This window comes from Colletotrichum godetiae (genome assembly GCF_030913485.1).
Source record: "Colletotrichum godetiae strain CBS 193.32 chromosome Unknown BDP55scaffold_14, whole genome shotgun sequence".
In the NCBI taxonomy this organism is placed as follows: domain Eukaryota; kingdom Fungi; phylum Ascomycota; class Sordariomycetes; order Glomerellales; family Glomerellaceae; genus Colletotrichum; species Colletotrichum godetiae.
The window spans coordinates 620,919-642,765 of record NW_026851262.1 but is presented as its reverse complement, the minus strand read 5'-3'; the positions used below and the strand labels follow the sequence as shown (position 1 = coordinate 642,765).

Below are 21,847 nucleotides of genomic sequence, written 5' to 3'. Positions count from 1 at the left end.
GACGACTGCAGGTTCCATGACTTCTTTGACCGGCCGACCGACATGCCATATGATATACCCAACCACAGAGCCCCACTGCCATTCTCGGAAAGACTGTTTGCTGAACCGAACGAAGCCTTACTATGGCTGCCAGCTAACGGCGCGGAAGACAACCGAGGAAAGACGGTGGTGTCGTCCTATTCAGCAAACCTCTAAACCCGCATGAACGCATGCCTCCTCAACGTCTCCCGTCTCATGGAGCAGGCCCCTGCTGAGTCTAGTCGACGTCTTCTTGACCCGATCAACAGACGACTCGAAGCATTGAGGATGAACGCTGCACTTCAGACTGAGGACAGACCACACTAGGGTTTGTGACGTTGCCATCAGAACCTGTCAAGCAACCCCTGTCGACAGAACCTTAAAGCCGCGAAGGAGAAGGGCACAAGCTTGCATTTTGGAAGGCGGCTTTGCTCCCGCTACCAGTGACGCTCAAGTCTGGGCGTCTTGCTGGCTTACCCCGTCATCGGCGCAATAAGACCGAGCGTTCCTGACTCTTCAGATGATCCTTTTGGGATGTAAAGCCGTTGTTCTCAAAGCGCCGAGATAAGCTGGCACATTGGCTGGCATCGTCAGCTTTCTGCGGCAAGTGCCCGAGAGTCGATGCTGACAGCTCCGATCGACCGTTCGAGACAAGACACTAAAGCTTTGGCGTCCGCGTGAAGGGCCTTTAGTGCCATTGTGCAAGTCGTTCTCTTTCCCCTCACCTTGGCTGCTCGGAGTTGCAGTGTGGTGCGCCACGGTATCAGCCTCTCGCCGCCAGTCCTGCACCAGAGGAATCCTCGGTATCAACGGCTTTGGCGTGGGCAACGAATCCTTGTGTGTCACCTACGTCTCTAGAGACGCATGTGTGGACGTGCTTCTGGGTCGAGCACGGTAGACTGCATGCTGCGTGCTCTCCGATAATAGCAACTTGCTATACTCGTTACTTGCCTGATTCAGCGTCGTCACGACTGCTGGGTTGTGACGATTCGAATCGATAGTCTAGGTATGGCCAAGAGGACCCCAGCAGCATGGCGAGAAAACTGCTCATATCGAGGTCGCCTCGGCAGACAAGTGGCTGGCCTGCATGGTCTTATTTGACTCTTGGTCAATGTCAAATGTGCAAGTCTGTAATCTCTCTCACCGATGAGACTTGCTGCACATCCCGCCCACTCGCTCCGCTGCATCGAACGCAGTTCTGTTCGATCAAGACTAAAAATAAAAGCATTACCGAGAACAGAGGAAGGGGGAAAACCCGCCGCTGACAATGAGGTGTGTTCAACTCTATTTAGAAGGGCGGTTCAGCGGCGCGGCTCATTGGTTCCCCTCGCAGGAACCCACATGGCCGCGGCCCACCCTCTTTTGCGGCCTGACCAACCAGCAGAGCTGTTGCTTCCGATTGAAGGAGGAGTCGTCACTTGTGCTACTGCAACCGCCTGGCATCAATCACAGCATTATTGATTTCGCTTCACACTGGGCACGACTGGATGCCGGAGGCTGGACTGTCGATTTGAACAATTGAACCCTTGAAAGGCGGTCAATTGGTTCAATTCCACCCTGGATGTACTGTTAGCTCACCGATATCCGAGCCAGAAATAGATACTCCATGAGCGGATTGTTCTGGCAGCATGGCACCACGGCAATGGCTGGCGAGATCTGCTCGTGCCATGCAACCTAACGCCAGTTCCCCGCGCCGGATCAACTCGACCGAGAGCTGCTTACACCGACGTTGGCAGGCAAACATCTAGTTTTAATTCTTGGATGCGAGAACGAAGCAAACGGATGCCCCTCCGCCGCTTAGCACTTTGTCTGTCTCTTAGTATTATTAGCAGTACTGATAAGCCAAAGCTTGTGCCCATCACACGTGCAGAGTTCAACAGTCAGATAAGCATATCTTTTCAGGATCCGATCCGAGCTAAGCGTCTTGTCGACAAGCTTTGGTGCGATATCACAGCCAAGTATACCGCAATACGGGTGCAATAACGGCTACAATATGGCTGCAATACGGAAGCAATAAGGGATTGTCCGCCCCCTCGCCCTTGGTCCGGTCCACCTCAGGGCTCCCCTGCCGGAGCATTCGGTCACACACCGACGACACTTTTTTTTTTTTTTTTTTTTTTTTTTTTTTGGCATGTGGTGCGGATGTGTGGTGATGGTCTCTGCAGGGCACGAGTCGAGGATCGGGTGATGAGTGCCGTTCTGAAGTCACAACAACGTGTGCCCCCATGTCAGTCCTCCACCACTTCTCCTTCCAGTGTGCACCCCGGTTTCCCTCAGAAACCAGACCCTAGGAGAAACATGGCAATCCCCACCTCGAATGTCTCTGTAGTCAGCGAGAGAGAGGGAGAGAGAGGGACAAGAGGCACAGAAAGCGAAGAGGATGAGAATAGGTGGGCAGGGCCTAAGAACACTTCTAGAGCTTCTCTTTCCAACAGAGTCAAGACTGTGCAAGATCGACGACGCTTCCCAACAAGGCAAAACGATTGATAAACGACCAAAAATGGGAAAATGAAACAAACCAGACTGACAATGACTGCAAACCAAGACTTTAGAGATTCAATACGTGCGTGCTTCAATATGAGAGTTGCACATCAATCAAGAGCCAAGACCGGATAGGCTTCACGATGCAACTCCCCTCCCCTCTATCGACGTTTGAAAGCCCGATCGATCCTGTCTGATCAAACATCGCACTCCGCTAGAATGCCAGATCATCCCCTCATTTGACAGGCACTCTCACCTCTCATCCCTCTTCTTTTCCTCTGATATTCGTCGGATGAAAATGATAAGAAAAAAGACTGACAAGGGCTCCCATAATGGTTTTCCCTTGATCAGCACGGCTATTCAGCACAGCCGGGAAAGGAGGGGGAAGGGGAGACCCAAGCACACACCACGACATCAAATGCTTCACAATTCTTGCTCCCCTGGCACACATTCCCAGATCCCATCACACGCAACATGCCACGCACCTAGGGCAAGCCATGATCCGTCTTAGCCGTCAGAGAAAACCAAGAATGGCTCAGAGCAGAGCCCTCGTTCTGCTTGCTCACGCACGGATGCCGGGAAGGGTTCCCATACCTTTTCATCCCGTCTTTTTTAGTGAGACGAAAAGGCGTCGATGGGTAAAATTTCTAGCAGGAGTTCCAAACGTCTCTGTTCCATGGCTGTCAGCTTGTCAGTGTCAACTGGTCTTTTCTGCGGCACGAACGGCCTGTCAAGTAGTACCCTTCTGGGAGAGGCAGCCGTTTCCCTTCACCATCCTTCCGAGCTTCCCTCTCTCTCTCTCTCTCTCTCTCGTCTCAACACTCTTGTGCCATTTCCCGTGTGCATTGTTAGTTCGGGTGGCTCGTCGGAGCTGTCAGAGTCTTGTCTCTGGTCCAAGCTGCCTCCCCACAGGTTCGAATGGTGATAGCATCCATCCCCTCTCGACGCTCAACTACCGAGCCCCTTCTCTTCGTTGACTCGTCTCATGTCTACCCTTGGTGATGCACCCGGAACACAGCCTCCCCGAATCCCCTTTCTCCAGTCCCCATTTCCCCCTTATCACGATCCTTACCAAGATGGTCGCGATACCGAGTTGAGGGGGCTGAGCAACTGCCACAGGAAATCGGTATTCCTCCTATCTACCTAGAGTCGTATACACACGTCAAGTGACGCCAGATACCGCATACCGACCTGCCATCCGAAGAACAAGATAGCCCATCGTCGCACCATGATCATCTCCTCTCCACTTGTCAACGGCATCGGCAAGGTCTCAAACGGCTAACCATGCTTCTTTAACCTCCAATTCCACTCCAGTCCTCCCGAGCTCACGTCCAATATTCAAATTTAAGCAAACCTCTCTAGCGCCAGGAACCCCAGAATGGCTTGGCCGTCTTGGGGACCCAACACGTCCAGGATTCGCACCCTGCCCTCCTCTGTACCGGCGAGGGCGGCAATCTCGCGTGGGGACTGGCCTACTTCGCTGAGAAGGTTGGCGCTGTGTTCTGAGAGGGGCCTGTTGCTGCCGGCCATATACGGGATTAGGGCGATGGAGGGATTTTGGGTTAGAGAGAGGAACGAAGAAGAGCCAAAGACGGGCTCAAGAGCGGGCAGTACTGCGGCGAGCATCTTCCGGACACACGCAAGCGTTGACGGAAGCTCCATGTATGACGTCAGAGGGACTGCAAGTAGGTCCAGCTTCTTCTCCATCAGGCTTAATTGTAGAACTCTTGTTAGTTTTCTTTACAATACTGCAAAACATGCCCGGAATGAAGGGGTGTTGGTACGTGTGTTTGTGTGCAGGTGTCTAATGGCAGTTTGCTTCTGCCCAAGACTTACTCAATCTTGAACTCCATGAAAGCCCGTATCGCATCAGCCTGATGGACAACTTCACCGATGAGGAAGATGACGGCGATGTTGCGGCCTCCGTCAAGGCTGTAGAGACGCTCGAGGCGCTTCTCAGTGGCTTGTTGGCCAACGTCTTTTGGCGAGAGGAGGATAACGCGGTAGGACCGGTTTTGGGAGATGGGCAGGGCAATGTCGTGTGTGTTTAATCTGCTTTCTTTGTTGTTTTTCCTCCTGTCAGTGAACGAAAACGTGGAAGAGAAGAGAAAGGAAAAGGAACGTGTGGTATATCTGGCTTTCTCAGTGTTTCTCCGTACCTTGGAAGGGCGGTGTGTTGCTTGTTAGAAGGGAGATCACTGGTGCCCATTCGGGACGTTGGCGGAGGGAGGAGCAGAAGACCACGGTAGAGGCTGTAGACATTCTGTATGGTGAAGACTGCTAGTGTTTGTTGATTTGCTCACGTTGGATGCGATCTTGCGATAGAATAACGTTGGATGAGATTCAAGAATGGGAATGGTTTGTACTGTCTTTGAATTGTTTTTGGAATGTTATTTGGGATCTTTCTATGTGAGGTGAGTCAAGTATGTGGTCTAGAGATGGCAAGAGCTACCTGACCACTCCTGCCAACTTCTTTCTTCTATCTTTTCCGTGAGTGAGGTAGTCCTTCCAAACTCCTCGCTATTTTGACTTACACCTGCCCGTATAAGATTGGTACAGAGCGGAGACATTTGTCGCCCGCTAGATTGGTATCATGATGAAAATCGTACAGAAACCTCGCTCCTCGCTCCTCACTCCTCCCTTCTCCTACTTCTTACCCGCTAAACAAAGAGATATAAGATCTCTACGGCGCGGACGCACTTGACGTCTGCGTCTCCGTTGACGCCGGCAACAGTTGCAGGGTTGGCAACAGAGGCTTCTTGGTCTTGGGATCCCTCAGCTCTCTGAGCGCGGTCTCGAGCGCCTGATACCTCTCAGTCCGCTCCGCCTCCTTTTGCGAGAGTGCCTCCTCGCGGCGGGTGAGCTCTTCGAGCTTGGCGTCGAGGACCTTTATGCGCTCCGCGTTCTGGTCGGGTTTCTGGGACGCCTTCCAGTACTCGTAGAGGATGATGGCGCTCGCAACGCCGAGAATAAAGGTGTCTCCAATGACGTCGGCAAAGAGGTCGACTGCCTTGGCTTCGGGGAGAGAGCGAAATTTTCGTCGCCAGACGCTCTTGAATCTGGGGCGTTCCTTGGTCGAGCTGCTGCTACTGCTACCACTAGTGGTGCTACTGCTGGCGCTGCTGGTGCCGGAGGCAGAGGAGGATGACAAGGTAGGAGTTGCGGAGGCCGATATAGAGCCTGCGGCCTTCGATTTCGCAAGATCAGCATTCTCAGCTGCGAGCTTAGCCTTCAGCGCTTTAGCTTCCTCCTTTTCGACCTGTTCTTTCGTCTTGACGGTCGCCGCCTCAGCCTTTTCTTTTGCGCGTTGCTCGGCGTCTGGATTGCGGAGAAGGGCTACCGATAGGCGCATATTGAGTTGATGTATGTGTTGGCCATAACGTGCGGCGAAGGCGCGGAACTTGGGATGGTCGTGGGCTTGTGCTTTTATTTGGTTCTGTTCACGATGTCAAGATTAGTTTCGGGGCCGGGAGGAATGGAAGATTGCTGAGGTCATCAAGTAGAGAATAGGAGATTTCCAGCTTACGGCACCATATTTGGAAATGTGTCGCACAAAGAGTGCAGCGAGCTTGAAGAGAGGCAATGGCACCATGGTGGGGTTATGGTCGAGGACCGAATGAGTGACGGGAGGGTTGGTCGGGAGAGAGCTCCGGGAGCTCCGTACTACTACGCTTGGCCTCGTCTTGGCGGTTTGTTTTTCCAGTCAGTTGAAGCATTCAAAGGCCAATTGAAGGCGAAAAAGATAAAAAGCTATTGGAGAAGCTGGGTGCTTTGAAATGTCAACACGCTTGGTGTTCCGGGTTTATCGGAGTCATTCTAGGCAGCTGACGTCGATGTTCGACGTTTGGGGCTGCTGGAGGGGCCCCGGGGAGGAACAAGTCGGAGGACGCTGATTTGATATTCCGCTCATTTCCACCTTCGGAGCCGACATGTCCAGCGGACCCCGGCCACCCGGAGTGCTGGTCCCCAAGCTCCCGATGATAAGTTGGTCTGTCTTGAGGCATGCCCATCTGGCCAAGTTACTTTTGGAGCCGAACCTTATTCTTGAGTAACGAGTAAGGTAGCCAGAAAAATCTATCTGAAAAAACGAAGACCTCGGAGACATGCAAATGACAAACATGTTGAGGTCGCAAAGGAAGATGTCCTGTTCTATATCCGATGGTGCTTACCTAAGGCAGTCACTGTGGCTGCCAAAAAGGAAAGGAAAGAGGTTCGTTGTGGAGTAACATCGGCCAGTCTTAGTTGTTCCCCACAGCGCTTTCAGTTCGTAGTTCCCCAGGCAACGGCGCGAAGCGAAGGTCAACAGCAGCGGTACACACCAACCCGGTCCTTCACTCCACCCCCATTACCAAAAGTTTACCGTTCGTCTCAACGGCACTTCATCCCGACAACTCTTGACTTCCTGAGGTGGTAAGTTCTCTGCGACGTCCTCGTCTCGTCAGCAGCCGTGTGTTCGCCGTCGCTCTTGTATTGCTTGCGAGCTTCGGTCTTTTTTAAGCATTTGCATTTGCTGCACATGATCTCTTTGTGAGACTGGTACGTAAACAACCCTCGTCCGTGTTGTTCCTACTTGCCTTGCCCGCTCGGTTGTGGTCTTTTGCGCTTGAAGATGCGTATGACGGCACATGGACTGCACTCCGGTCTCTCTTTCCAACTCTTCGACAGTGCAAATTTTACTATACCTCCTGCCATTTTTCGCATTCCCCCATGTGTGCTAACCAAAGTCCGTAACAGGCCCTTCCCGTCCACCACCCTGGGCCGACCTTGAATTCGCAATTCAGCGCCCGTCGCTTTTGAGAGTCATACTCCTCTCAAAACTGCATCGATTACCAGAAAGCCCGAGGCCACAGTCATGGCCCATAGACTAGTGGCGAAAGGGGGCCTCGATTTGGAGGCATTGTCGCCTAGGGACGCCAACGCTCAGCGTATGCCCAAGGCCATCGAAATGAAGACGTCGAAGCCTGTCGCCCAGCTCAAGGCTGCAAAGGACAAGGAGCCGCCACCGGTACCACCAGCGAGTATCGACGAGCCTCCGGCGAACGACCGTCCCAATGGAGCCGTCTACCAGGTCGGCAGAATGCTCGGCAAGGGTGGTTTCGCTGTGTGTTACCAGGGGTACCTTCTGCCGGAACGCAAGAAGTACGCGCTGAAGATTGTGCGGAGTCAGATGCCGTCCAAGATGATGCAAAAGGTCAGTCCATCACAGCTCCACTCCCATTTTCAAGGCTCAAGTCTAACGCGCCATGTAGTTCCAAACCGAACTCCAGATCCACTCGAAGATGAACCAGAAGAACATTGTCCAGTTCTTCAGGGCATTCTCTTTCCATGACTGCATGTACCTTGTTCTCGAGCTCTGCACCAACGGCTCTCTCATGGACATGGTCAAGAAGCGCAAGGGGTTGACTGAGCCTGAGGTTCGTTTCTACTCAGTGCAAGTCGCCGGAGCCATCAAGTACATGCATGGAAAAGGTATCATCCACCGAGATCTGAAGATGGGTAACATCTTCCTCGACCACCGAATGAACGCCAAGGTTGGCGACTTTGGACTGGCTGCCTTGCTTGTTACCGGCCGCGATATGCAGACCATAAGAAGGACAACTCTGTGCGGCACACCCAATTACATCGCCCCCGAAATTCTCCAAAAGGGAAAGAAGGGCCATGACCACCAGGTGGACATCTGGAGTTTGGGCATCATCATGTCAGTATTCTTCAAACTCAATATGTCTCCGTGGTCGTTATTAACTGAAACAGGTTTGCCATGTTGACATCCAAGCCGCCCTTCCAATCAACCAGCACCGAAGAAATCTATCGCCGAGCGAGAGAACGAGACTACGAATGGCCGAACCCGGAGACGTCGCAAAAGTACATCAGCGAGGAGGCCAAGGACTGTGTAGCCACTATGCTCGAGGACGCGGATATGAGACCCGATCCAGACATCATTGTTCAGCATCCCTTTTTCACTTGCGGCTACTTCCCCGTTGAGGCCGATATTACGACCAGACTCCTCACTTTGCCTCCCGATGGATCCGAATTCTACACCAACCGCATGAGTGCTCAGTTGCAGGCGGTCACAAAGAGAAACATGGAGGACATGTGCAGAGATTGCGGTGTTGGTCCCTGGACACCGGTGCAGGTCGTTCACACCCAAACGTGGAAGGAAATGGCCGCTGAGGAGAAGTCTGGGTTGACTCCCCTGATCCCCCTGGGAGAGGACGTTGTCTACAGACCATTCGACGATTGGCTTCGCGAGAAGCGACACGCTCGCGCGCTTGCTGCCTCCACGTCTTCGCGCCCTGACGCGGCCTCAGAGTCTCAAATGACAACTTCGCAAACGGCGCCGACAGGCCTGTTGCGCCAACCTCCTCAAAGTTTTGCGGCCCAACAAAGAGCACAGAACCGACCGCCGCCGATGGCCAGCTCTACCATTTCTTCTAGACCCCGACCACCTCCGGAAGTCCCCGTCCAACCTCTTCAACCTGCAGAGGCACCTCGCCCGAGATCTGTTAGACAGCATAGTGCGCCCGAGTCTCGGACGAACCAGCTTGCGGAAGCTCCATTGAGGAAGTCTAGTGCGCGAAGGACACCACTTCCGACATCACAGTCGGTAGGCGCTCTGCCCACTCAAGCCATGTCGTCCCAGGCCATGTCGTCCCAGTCTTCAAGCCAAGCCACAGTCACCATGACGGGGCTGTTAGAGAACCTCAAGATCTCTTCCGACCAAAACGAGAGAGCATCGCTTTTTAGCCCAACAGAACCTGCGGAGCCGGTAGCAGGCTCGAAGCCGGATGTCATTCTTGAGAGACTTCGCAGGCTGCAGACAGAGTTGGAGCGCGCTCTCAACGCTCGAACTATGGCCATCATCTCATCCAAGGACACCACCCCGCCTCATCCCAATGTAGTCGTGAAGTGGGTCGACTACACCAACAAATTTGGTCTCGGCTATATCTTGAATGATGGCGGTGTAGGATGCATTTTGAGGGATATTCCTACGACCGAGGCCAGCAAGACTCTGACACTGCCTTCGGCTTGCATGCTTGTGCGTGATGCGGAGCGACACATTGAGCGACGTCACGACGACTCGTATCCCGAGAGACATCAACCATTGCCGCCCAAGCAAGACATCCACTTCTACGAGAACAACGGCGAGACAGGTCTCACTCGAGTCTCTGTCTCCTCGAAGCAGTTCCGCGTGCCGGTCTACGAAGACGGAACTCCCGGAAAGCTGAACCCTGGAAAGGACGTCTATGAACACAGAAAGCGAGAACGCGTCATTCTCTGGAAAAAGTTTGCCAACTACATGATTGCCTATGGCAGAGACGAGCCGGTCCCTGCCGAGGAGACTGTAATTCGGCCGATGGAACTGTCTGTCAACAACTCTCAGCCTTCTGATCTGGTCACATTCTACCAACGCTTTGGCGATGTTGGCTGCTGGGTCTTTGGCGACGGTCATCTTCAGGTAAGCTTAGGTCGCACATCAGTAACGTGACGTAGCTAACAAAGTATTAGTTCAACTTCCCTGATCACACCAAGATCGTTCTGAACGCCGCAGGAACCTGGTGTCACTTCTGGCACCTTCCCATGGACGCGGCGCAGAACCTTGCAACTACTGGTAGCCTGGGCGCTGCCGCTCTCGACGAGAGGGCCATGCTGTCCTATCCCCTGCAGACGTTGTTGAACTTCCAGACCAAGCCCTCGGCGGCCCGTTCTACTCGCACGGCCACGACATCACGACGGCGTCCGGAGATTCCAACCGAATTGCAGAGAATACCCGTCGCTAACGACTTCCGTCACAAGATCGAATTCATCAAGAACGCAATCAAGGAATGGGTCACAAATGGCGGTTTGGGTAACAGTTCTATGGACCGTGACCACAGACTGCGCTGGGGAGGCCACCGCGAGACCGTCATGGGCAACAGCTTTATCAAGGGTGTCTGGGTAACTGTTGGTGCTCGGTGGGGTGATACTAGGCTGTCGGCCTACATTGATCCTGCCAATCCTATGGAAATGGGTGAGGAGATTGACGAATCCAAGAGACGACGCCACTGAAGGACCGAATTTCTCGGTGGTGATGGAGTTTTGTGCAATTCAGGAGCGAGAGCGGACTCTGCATTGTTACGCATGTTATGGTTTATTATATTTCAGCTAGCCCGGCCAGCCCGGGTGGCGCTCACGAGATCACGCCATGGTCGCCACGAGGGGAGATGGCATTGTTGGGCATACTTGGAGTTTAAAGGTCTTTGCAGACATAGCAACGGCGTCTTGGGAGTATAATAAAGTGTTAGGAGTATATATCCGAACTTGTTCTATGATATTTTTCTCTCACAGAGATGGACGTACGTGAGGCGTTGTTTCCATTATTCATCCGTCTAGGCAGTTCTCTCCATAGGTAGCCTACTGCCATTGTGGCCTTCTTCACATCTTAGACTAGGCGATGAACATCGGTCGTCTACTCTTGAGGGGAGCAAGGACAGGAAGAGCCCACATCGCGATTTCTTCTCCCTGTATGTCGAACGTCACACGGGACACAGCCGTTTTCCCCGAAATCAGCCCGAAATGAGAATGAAAGAACTTGGGTAAATGAAAGGGGCTTGCCTGCAGCAGAGAAAACCACAATTCGTCAGAAACACTTCGAGCCAAACCCCCTCTGCTGAAGGTCTAGTTGATACGTCCTACTACGAACCTGACACAGATTGGTTTCCTTTCTGGGCGTTTGGACAAGCCGAACAAAAATATAACTCCTTTGCAAGCCCAATTTTCCCCGCATGTCTCCCAGGTAAAAAAAAACAAAAAAAAACGAAAAAGCCCAGCTCTTTTCTCTCACTCACACCACCATCGCCAAAACCTTCATCAACTACAGTAAAAAGACAACCTCTGCGAATAGCTTCACAGCGAGCAAAAGAGAGTGACCCCCACCTGATTTGAACAGATAACCTTTCGATGACATCTCGAGATATTTCAATCTGGAGTCGAACGCGCTACCGTTGCGCCAGAGGGCCTGCATCACCTGTATCCTAGGATGCAAGGATGATTGGTGGCCGAGATTGAGAATCTGATTATGAAGTCTTGCAAATGTGGCCTTTTTTCCCGTGCGCAATTCTGCAAAGTTGCGGAGACGGAAGCCCTCTTTCGGGTAAGGTGAGATTGCGCTTGTGGAGTTGGGGGGGATATGCGGGCTTATAGGTATGGGGAGACATGGATCTTGGAAGTTGGCTTCAGTCTTGACAACAAGAGAGTCATTTGCAATATTGCAATTGCCGTTGCCCGATTTTGGCTATTTCTAGGTGAACGATTACTGCACTTTGGGCTGTGTGCTGACTGAAGCCACACCATGGCGGGAGTTGTGTATGTCGACGCGGTCTCAGCTTAGCCCGACATGGACTGAAGTCTCAATGTCGATGAGTTCAACAAGCAAGTCAGACAGCTTGTCAGACGCATGCTGGATTCGCGAATCGGACACGGCCCAGCTTCTTCAAATCAGAGTTAGATCAAAGGTCTTCATAGAATCTCACGACTCGATTCATGCAGGGATTGTTAAAACAAGAAAGAAGACATAGCATTGATCTCTATCAGGCCTCCAAAGCCGAGAACTTCATTTAATAGACCACCAACACACTCCTCAATCCTTGGCGACCGCTAGCTTCGTATTGTCAGAGAAGCTAGTCAAAATCGCCTCATAAGCACTCAAGAACGCCTTCGGATCCTCTTCCCCGTACAGATAGCTCTGCAGCTTGACTGTGACAAGCGGCTCCTTGGCCGGGTCGTCCGACATCTCCAGGACAACATCGTGCGGCGTGCGCTCGCGCGAAGCCCAAATCTCGGTAAAAGAAGCACCACCGAGGCGCCCGGTCTCCGCCGCACCTTGCCTGTAGTCGAAGACGGCCTGGAACAGCGGCGCGTGTGGCAGCTCCGCGGACGAGGACGCGAGGCCGAGGCGATCGAGCGTGATGCCGTATGGGACACGGGCGTGCTGCATCGCTTGCCGCAGGCGCTCCTTGACGGCTTCGAGTTCGTCGGCGAAAGTCTGCGCAGGCTCGAAGGGCGCCAGACGGACGGGGAGCAGGTTGGCGAAGAAACCCATGGTCGAGACGTCCTGGATGCTGGCGCGGTTGGTGTCGGCGATGCCGATGGCCACGTCCTCTGCTGCCGAGAGGCGCGCGAGGAGCAGGTGGTAGGCCGCGAGATAAAAGTGCATGGGCGTCACGCCCTTGAGCTTCTTGCAGCGCTCGCGGATGCGGAAGGCCAGGATTGCGCTTAGGCGTAGGGTGCCGACGTGCTGCTTCCAGGCGACGCGGTTGCTTGCGTCTCGTTGCTTCTGGGCACTGGGGAGCGACAGGACTGGGAGGACCTCGGGGAGGGTCTTGTACATGGAGGTCCAGTACGCGATGTCGGCGTCCATCTGGCCGCTTTGGACGTCGGATCGCTGCCGCGCGGCGAAGCTGGAGTATTGTGGCGGCGCAGAAAGTTGGGCGCCGTCGTATAGCTGGCCAACCTCGTCGAGGAAGTTCTGCGTTGTCGAGCCGTCGCCTACCAGGCGGTGGTAGCCGATGACGAACAGATGCTTGTCCTGGGCCCAGTGGAAGTCGACGATCTTGAGGCCTTCGCCTGCGGCAAGATCGTACTCTTCATTCTCCAACTGCTTATATGCCTCCTCTGCTGCGGGCCTATCGCTGACCTCGACATAGCGCACGCGGGTGACTGGGGTAGGCAGGATGACCTGCTCTCCTTCAGGCAAGAATGATGTGCGGAAGATCTCATGCCGGCGGAGGGACTTGTTCAGCGCCTTCTCAAGTCGCTCCAGGTCTACGGATCCCTTCATGAACACCCCGATAGTGTTGTGGAAGATGGTTGGCTCGCTGGACAGTTGCCGAAGGAGTTTCCACGAGTGTTCCTGGGTGAGAGATAAGGGGATCTGGCGCGAGGCGGCGGCCTTATCATCCAAGACGACTCCGTCACCTCGCAAGTCTGAGATCGATGTGGCATCCGACGTGTCAATGGGCGAATCGCTACCGCTGCGGCTATCATCTTCGCTGCTGACGATGCCATCGGCGGATTCGATCAAGGGGGTGGCGGCTCTCGAGAGTCGACCTGCGGCCTCCTCTGCAAGTTCAGCGATTGAGGCACCGCTGACAACTCTCAGCAGCGGAATATCAATCATAAGTGTCTTGGAAAACCTGGACATCGCACGTCAGCCATCGCATCCTCAGCCTAATGGAAGCGAAAAGATACTCACCATGATCCGACAGTGATTGCACCGAGCGAGTCCACGCCCTGGTCAATCAACGGTGTCGTAGCATTGACCTTCTCATCGGCGGGGATATGCAGGATGCCGCGCATCTTCTGCGACAAGCCATCTATTGGTCAAGTTAGCACCTGATTGTACTCCAGTTCCTTGCTTTATCAGAGAGACTCTTACCAACAATGATATCGCGAACCTCATCCAACGTCCTTGCCTTCAGCAGCTGCTCCTTGACAGAGCTCTTGGCCCCTGAAGCGCCTTCCGTATTGGCGCGACTCTCGGGAACCTTGAGGTTTCCAAATCGGGGGTCGTCATAAAACTTGACGGTATCCTTATGGCGCGCGCTGAACTCGGGAATACCGGTGATCACCTCAAGGTCGGATATGTCCGTAATGGCCACCGGCTGAGAGGCTGGTGTTCGCCGTCCTGAGACAACCGCCTCCGCAAACAGGGTAAGGAACTCGTCTTCAGAGATCGTGTCAGTGTCAGACGCGAGCTTAAACTCCTCCTCTCTCCCGGTACGCGACAGGAATCCGACACCGATGACGGCGCCAATTGCAATCGTCGATGCGGGGAGCCCCTGAGCATGACGCTTCTGGGCGAGGGCTTGGAGGTACGAGTTCGCAGCTGTGTAGTTGGCCTGGCCCGGGTTGCCTCCGACCGTCGCAACAGACGAGAACATGACGAAGAAGTCAAGGGGGTTCTTGGCCTGGCTCGAGAAGCGTTCATGCAAGATCTGCGCTCCGACGACCTTGGAGTTGACGGGCACATTCATCATTGAAAGGTCCATGCTCGCTAGGAGAGCATCGTGGAGTACCAACGGACCATACGCGATACCGCCGATAGGTGGCAGCGTCTGTCGAATCTGTGCGAGCCCAGCATCGATGGAGGCTTCCTTAGAGACGTCGATGGACAGAACGGTGATGATGCCGCCCAAGTTCTCGATCTCTGCCAGCCATTTCGGGTCAGGGGTCTCGGGGTTACGGCTGGAGATCACGACATGGTGGGCACCGTGCGTGATGAGCCAGCGAGCCAAAGATCGACCCAGAGATCCGGCAAGACCTAAGAGGAGGTAGGTTTTGTCGAGGGAGAATAGCTTACCGGAGTCAACAGCACGGACTCGCGCGGCTACACGTGTCTCGGTTCTCCAGTCGATTATAGTAGAGGTAGCAAGCGCATCCTTCAGGCCAGTAATGCTGCGGGCTGATCTCACGATAGACTCATCATCGGCTTCAGAAAATGCAGTGGTTTGTGGCACCTCTGCTGCAGCCGCGAGAACCGCCTCCTCCACCAATGGTCGTTGGAGTGCATCTTGCTCAAGAGAAGAGATGGATTCGGCAGAGCTCTGGAAAATATGACCCCGGCTGAACCTGAGGCAAACGGACGGCAGAAGGCTGGCCACTCGAGAGCCCAAGCTGTTGATGGCGCTCTTCTCGTCCGAGAAATTATAATAGGCGGAGAGGTTTACTGGCAGAGCCTTTCTGATTCCTGCATCGGTCTCGAGTGAGTGCAGCCTGATCCATGGTAGCGAGGAAGACAAGGAGGCGCTCGTTGTCGCGAGGTGAACCTGCACTTTCCTGCTCTTCCCTGCCTCGATGATGGCTTCAACGCAGAAGCTTGGCGGCTCCATAACGAGAACCAACGCGCCGGAAGCGATGCCATCGAAGACTCTCTGAGCGACGAGCCTCGCCGCAGTCGAAAGCAGGGTAGACGCACTCTCAGCGACGCCCTCGGATGTTGGGAGAACAAAGGCATGCCTGGAATAAACATGAACGATAGACGCGTTGGTAGTCGAAAGGGCAATGACTGCCTTGTCCGTGCCAACAATGGTACCCTGCAGGAGGTACCAGAATCCGAGATCGCCTACACGAACAGCGTTTCCGAGTGAGAAGTCTACCTTGACTTCCAGGTCTGCCTCCGCAGAGGAATCTGCTCCAAAAGTCTCTGATGATTCCAAATGCAGAGTATCGCTGGACGCCAGCAGAGTTACGGGCGTCTGACGAGAGTCAACTGGGGCTGTGATGGCACGACGCTTCGAGTTGAGACGGTTATTCCTCTCGATATCGTGCTTGATGCGGGGAATGTAGGCACGGGACTTGGAAACGTACACCTCTGGCTCCAGTGTCCACAGAATGTCTTCCTTTGATCCGGAAGGCTCCTCGAGGCGAAGAAGTTGCTCGACTACAAATTGGGCATCCAGCTTCTCAGCATCGTCGACGTCCAGCGATTGGTTGTGGGTGGCGGGGTACTCGAGACGAGCCGATCGAAGCATGCCAGCTGTCATGGCCTGGTAGGGGTTCTCGATCCATGCATTCTCAGTGAGCCAGAGAATCGTGCCGGCGAGCTCCAGGAGGGACTTGATGGCACTAAATCTGACCTCATCAATGCCAGAGAAGGTCTCATGATCGAGCTCCGAAAGGACAAGGAACGTCGACTTGGGGGGGATGGCAGACTGGAGAACATCTTCAATCCGCTTGAGAGAAATAATCTCCCGACCGGGCAACGTCTGCCGGACCTCCTCCAGGATTCGAGCCGATTTCGCCGAGCCTCCGCCAATCACAACTACCTGGGAGAGTGCTTTGTCGGTGGGAGGGACAGGAAGCGGCGTGTCAAGTCGCGCGACCTTTGTGTTGACCGCATGTGTGCAGAAAAGAGTGTTGGGGAAAAGATTGCCATGTCGATCCAGTGTGCGGGTGTCGACACCAGAGAACCCGGTTTGCTTGAAGATGGCATCCCACTGGTTGATGTCCGCAAAGGGGTCCAGATCACGGCCCTCATCGATTCCAGCCCACCAATCCGGGAACAGACCGAACAGGTAGCCGACACGAGTGTGATCTCGGTGAGTAGCCTCAAGCAGAACGACATGGCCGCCGGGCTTCAGAAGAGACCGCACATTTGTCATTGTCTCTGCCAGCTTCGGGGTGGCATGAAGAACAGAGGAGGCGATGATCATGTCGTACGAGTGCGGCTTGAAACCTTGCTCTTCAGGCTTCTTCGTGATGTCTAGCTTCTGGAAGATCATACGGTCCTCGTGTGCTGAGAAATGCTCTTGGGCCTTCTCGAAAAACGCTGGAGAAATGTCGGTGAAGGTGTAGCTGTTGAAGCCCAGCTGCGGGATGTCCAAGATGTACTTCGTTGCCGAAGCGGTGCCGCCACCTGTAGGTAAGGACCGTTAGCAAGGAAATGACAGAATCATGACAGTAGTAGGTCTTCAAGATTGAACTTACCAATTTCAAGGATGTCCATCGTCTGGTAACGATGGCAGAGCTGGCTGACAAGTTCCTGGCCATACAGCCAACCTGGGCCGCTAGTCAAGTAGCTCGTGTAAAACTCTGTCAGCAATCCGTCGTGGTCCATCCACAAGAACGGATTGCTCTTCTCGCGAATCGTTGAGAGAGTGTTCTCGCTCACTCTCTTGGCCATTTTGACGTGAGGGTGGTAGGAGTTCCTGCAGCATGTGTGGTTAGCAACGATCAGCGCCGAAACTAGAGGATTGTTCGGAACTTACTCTATGACCAATTGTTCGATCTGTTCGCGCGTGTCTGACTCCCAAGATGGATCATACCACTCGTGCCAGATTCCCTCCTTCACCTTGGCCGAAACGTGCTCATTCCAGTAGATGTATCTCTGGTGAGGCAGCGTAGCGTTTGCGCGGTCTTCTTCTGTGAGCTGGCTGACAAATTCCTTCATGTAGAAGTAGCAGATACGCTCAATGATGGGAATCACCTGCTTATCCTGCTTAGTAGCCCAGAGGTCCGGATTGTCGAGGAGGGCCTGGGGCTTCAAGGGACCCCATACCGTCTTGGTGAAGGCTTTGTGGTCTTCGGCCTCGGAAGGCTTGGATAGTGGCTGCAAAAGCAAGTTCTCAATGCGGTAGAGAACCTGCTTGTCGTCGCCCGAGGAGAAGACCGTGGCATCTCCGGCCAAAACGTCACCCTTGTCGTAAGTGTTCGCCGTGTTGAAGTGAACGACGGGAGCCGAATCAGATTCTGCAACAGAAGCACAGAGCGCGGGGACAAGACTGATACGATCAATGTGAACAGGCACATAAATAGACCTTAGGCGCTTGTCTCCAGGGGCGGAATAGGCACCCATGATAGTTTGGAATGCCAGGTCCATAGAAGCTGGATGCAGCACAATGGGACGAGACCCATCATCCAGACGCGGGAAGGCCATGACGCCAGTGGCCTTCGCATCAGCGCGCCCAAGGTTGTAAATGCAGCGATAGTCCTTGCTGTAATCGAAACCAAGCTCATCCAATTCACGGTAAAAGTTCTTGATGTTGACAGTGGTAAGGTGTGGGGGGTCCTCATTCGCGGGTGGTAGGACGTTTGACGAAGAGTCCCCGAATGTGACTACGAGCTGACCCGTAGCAGACGTTGACGGCTTGGACTCTTTGGCAAGACACGAGTCAATCGTGAAGCCGAGCTTGATCTGGTCTGGCTGAGAGACAAGGGTGTCTACCGCGACGATGAGTTCTGACGGGCTGTTCTCATCCTCGAAAGTAACAGCTTTATCGATGCTCATATCGAGCACCTCGAGGAGCTTAACTGAACGTCCACCGGCCATCTGGAGAGCAGCTTCCATGGCCATAACGATATATCCGGCCGCGGGGAAAACGGCCTGGCCTTGGAGCGCGTGACCTTGCAGCCACTCATGGTCCCTAGGCCGTACAGTATTGTGCCACTGCGATGAAGAACCGGTGCTTGAGGGCGATAAGGAGCCCAACAAGAGGTGAGGCCTGGATCCGTGTAGATGGGCCTTGATTGCACGTGTCTCGTTCCAATGAGTTCGGCTGTGGTCCCAGGGGTACTGTGGCAGGGCCTTTGACAGGCTCCGAAGACTCTTACCTGGTGCGAGTACTTTGGATATGAATCTGTCAGGATCGACTGCACCGAGATCCAGACGTTCCCAAAGATACCCAACTGCACTGGCAAAAGCTTGGACATTATCGGAACCACGCTGCATGCAGCCAGTGTAAGGCATGTCTTCCGAGAGAACGGTCTTGAGGGTCGCCAGGCAGGGTGCCTTTAGGGCTGGGTGGCAGCCCACCTCAATGGCAGCACCGAGTGATTTGTGCTCGATGGCGGCGGCTTCAACAGCCTGCATGAAACGGACAGGAGAGACCAAGTTGTCATTCCAGTACTCGGCGGTGACATCGCTTGCCTTCATGCGTCTGTTTTGGTGCACAGAGGAGTACCACGCCACCGAGGAACCGGCCCCATCAGCGACATCGCAGTCACAGTCGATCAAAGCCTTGATGTAGTGCGACGAACAAGGGATCATGTGGTGTGAGTGATAAGCCTTATCGACCTTGAGCATGCGGACAAACTTGGACTCATCCTCCAAGATAGTCTGCAGTTCGGCAATAGCATCGGCATCACCGGAAATGGTAGTACTGTCTGGCGAGTTACTGGCAGCAACGCTGATACGGCCTTGGAACATCTCTAATTCGCAGAGCTCCTGCGCATCTTCTAGTGAAGTACCGGCCGCAAGCATGCCTCCCTCACCTCCGTTAGGAGAGCTAGCGTGCTTAGATGTGAGCCCACGGAGGTAAGCGATTCGGATGGCCTGCGAGGCGCTGATGAAGCCTCCAGCGAAGGCACAAGCTATTTCGCCTGAGCTGTGACCAATTATCGTGGTGAACTCAACACCAGCAGCTGCAAGTAGCCGCACCAAAACGATCTGTACAGCACAGCAGAGTGGTTGCGAAAAGCTGGCTGTACTAACATTGGAGGCCTCGTCCTCGAGCAAGAACTGCTCATACAAAGTCCAAGAAGGGCGATATTCGGCGGGCAACGTCTGAAGTGAGTGATCAAGCTCAGCTACGATGTCGCGAACACGAGGAATTGCTGAGATGAGCGATCTCAACATGCCAGGCCATTGAGCACCCTGGCCAGTAAACACACCCAGGAGACGAGGCTTCTCCTGGCTGGTGGTGAAGGAGCGCAAGTTGGGCTCTAAGCTGGCGTTCTCCGAGATGGCGTTTTCCAAGGCCAGAGTGATAGTTTCCCTAGAAGATCCGACGACAGTTTGGCGGTAAGGCAGAATGGCTCGCTTGCAAAGGAGCGTCCAGAAGAGATCGAGCATATCGGTATCCGGGTTCGACTTGATGAACTGAGCAGTTTGCTTCACCAGGCTCTTTAACGAACGCTCTGACTTGGCAGAAAGTACGAGGGGCAGTGCATATGCTGCTGAAATAATTCGAGACTCTGGCGTCGACGTCGTTTTCGAGATCGAAGCAGAGGGCTTGTACTCCTCAACAATGGCGTGGGCATTGGTGCCACCGAAGCCTTTCCTTTATTAGCGTTGTTCGGGATGCCTAGAACTGGCGTCACTGAAGAACTTACCGAACGAGTTAACACTTGCTCTCCGCGGTTGGCCAGGCTTGAGTTCTGGCCATGGCTGAGCCTCTCTCGTAATATAAAGGTTCTTGTAGAAGGGCGCAACCTTGGGACTCAGGTTTTCAAACAGCAAGTTGGGAGGAATAACGCCGTTCTGTACGGCAAGTGAGGCCTTTAACAACCCGGCAATACCAGCAGTGCCCTCAGTGTGGCCAATGACAGTCTTGAGACTTCCGACAAGCAAACGCTCGCTGTCTGGACTGTCCTGGCCGCTAAAGAAAGCTTTCGAGATTGCTTCAGCTTCCTGAGGATCACCCGCTGGCGTTCCAGTTCCTGTGAGTCGAGAATAAGCAAAGGTCCCAAATCCACACTCATGCTTAGAACTTACCATGAGCTTCGAAGAATTGGCAGCGATTTTCGGCTTGCGCAACATCTAAACCAGCCCGAGCATACGTCTCGCGAATGAGAGTCTCCTGAGCAACATGGCTCGGCATCGTAATGCCTGTTGTGCGTCCGTCTTGATTGATGCCGGTTTCACGGATGACACATTCAATAGAGTCGCCATCAAGAAGCGCTTGGCTCAGCCTCTTGAGAACCACAGTGGCGACACCTTCCTATTTAAAGACATCGAGGATTTGGTTAGTCTAAGTCCGATTATCGAGCCAATCTCATAGTCCGCAATGATGGTCTCATAGGCCATATTATACGACAGGCAGTGGAGGACGAGACTTACACCTCTAGCGTACCCATCGGCTGCAGCATCCCACATTCGGGATCTACCCGTGGGTGAAAGCATGTTCAACTTGCTCTCCGTGATGTAATTCACTATGAAAGATGTAGTATTAGCCTTGCCGAGTCACTTCACTTTCAGGAAAGGGAGTGTACATACTTGGAGATAATATCAAGTTGGAGCCAGCTGCGATAGCTGTCTTGCTCGATCCGTTCCTCAGCTGTTGCACCGCAAGATGCACAGCAACTAAAGAGGAACTGCACGCAGTATCAATGGTCATCTATGACTATGATCAGCTGGAAGACATTGACGTAGCAGCTGTGGATTTCACTGGGTGTCTAGCTTACACTTGGACCATGCCAGTCGAAGAAGTACGATAAACGGTTCGACGCGATACTCGTGGCGGCACCCGTTGCGAAATACGTTGGGCTGTAGCTTATGTCGTTTACTTTGACGAGCTCAAAGTCGTGGGTCATCAAGCCGACGTAAACTGCGGTATCAGACCCGCGAAGATCGTGTAGTCCGTATCCAGCCGCGGCTACAGCATCATAGGTGGTTTCCAGGAGCAACCGCTGCTGCGGATCTATGCTCTCTGCCTCGCCGGCTTGGATGTTGAAGAATGACGCATCAAAGGCCCGAGGTGTCTCATCGAGAAAGTATCCGTGGCGGGCGTTGGTCCTCCCATGATGAGAGCCATTGTGATGGTAGAATGCGTCGATGTTGAATCTCTCCTTTGGGACCTCAGATTGCAAGTCCTTGGGTTCTTTCAGGAGTTCCCATAGCTTTGCTGGGCTATCAACACCGCCCGGAAACCGGCATGCACTTCCAACGACAACAATAGGCTCGTTCGGCGACATGACGCTGATGATGGTAGGGAAGAAGCCGGAATGAGGGACTTGGATGAATATTTCGGAAACAATGAGTCAGCGAGTGGGAATAACACGAGTTAAGTAGAAAGCATTCCTCAATTCATATAGCAAAAGACTTCTGCCACGAGTATTCAAGCCCCGCGACTCGAGATGACATTTGACTTCGTCG

The 21,847-nt window shown here is 53.7% G+C and overlaps 4 protein-coding genes and 1 non-coding gene across 5 annotated transcripts; 1 reads left to right on the top strand and 4 right to left on the bottom strand.

Annotated features, from left to right (window-relative positions):
- Positions 1-3,843: 3,843 nt before the first annotated feature.
- BDP55DRAFT_727177 (uncharacterized protein) lies at positions 3,844-4,761 on the bottom strand (the record flags this gene model as incomplete). Its single annotated transcript, XM_060579260.1, has 3 exons — positions 3,844-4,210; positions 4,336-4,558; positions 4,659-4,761. The coding sequence occupies 3 exons, from the start codon at positions 4,759-4,761 to the stop codon at positions 3,844-3,846; spliced, it is 693 nt and encodes a 230-aa protein (XP_060431471.1).
- Positions 4,762-5,182: 421 nt separating this feature from the next.
- BDP55DRAFT_727176 (optic atrophy 3-like protein) lies at positions 5,183-6,091 on the bottom strand (the record flags this gene model as incomplete). The annotated part of the gene is made up of 2 exons (XM_060579259.1): positions 5,183-5,935; positions 6,026-6,091. The coding sequence occupies 2 exons, from the start codon at positions 6,089-6,091 to the stop codon at positions 5,183-5,185; spliced, it is 819 nt and encodes a 272-aa protein (XP_060431470.1).
- A 1,260-nt stretch (positions 6,092-7,351) lies between these two features.
- Positions 7,352-10,545, top strand: BDP55DRAFT_549108 (uncharacterized protein; the record flags this gene model as incomplete). Its single annotated transcript, XM_060568902.1, has 4 exons — positions 7,352-7,690; positions 7,749-8,197; positions 8,251-9,955; positions 10,006-10,545. 4 exons carry the CDS (start codon positions 7,352-7,354, stop codon positions 10,543-10,545), a joined length of 3,033 nt encoding a protein of 1,010 aa, XP_060431469.1.
- An 857-nt stretch (positions 10,546-11,402) lies between these two features.
- BDP55DRAFT_t125 lies at positions 11,403-11,495 on the bottom strand. The gene has a single exon. It is a non-coding gene; the product is annotated as a tRNA-Trp (tRNA).
- A 557-nt stretch (positions 11,496-12,052) lies between these two features.
- BDP55DRAFT_714080 (uncharacterized protein) lies at positions 12,053-21,666 on the bottom strand (the record flags this gene model as incomplete). The annotated part of the gene is made up of 10 exons (XM_060578261.1): positions 12,053-13,670; positions 13,730-13,850; positions 13,913-16,891; positions 16,963-17,183; positions 17,244-20,028; positions 20,086-20,412; positions 20,468-20,693; positions 20,813-20,904; positions 20,969-21,029; positions 21,157-21,666. 10 exons carry the CDS (start codon positions 21,664-21,666, stop codon positions 12,116-12,118), a joined length of 8,877 nt encoding a protein of 2,958 aa, XP_060431468.1. The 3' UTR covers positions 12,053-12,115.
- Positions 21,667-21,847: the final 181 nt, after the last annotated feature.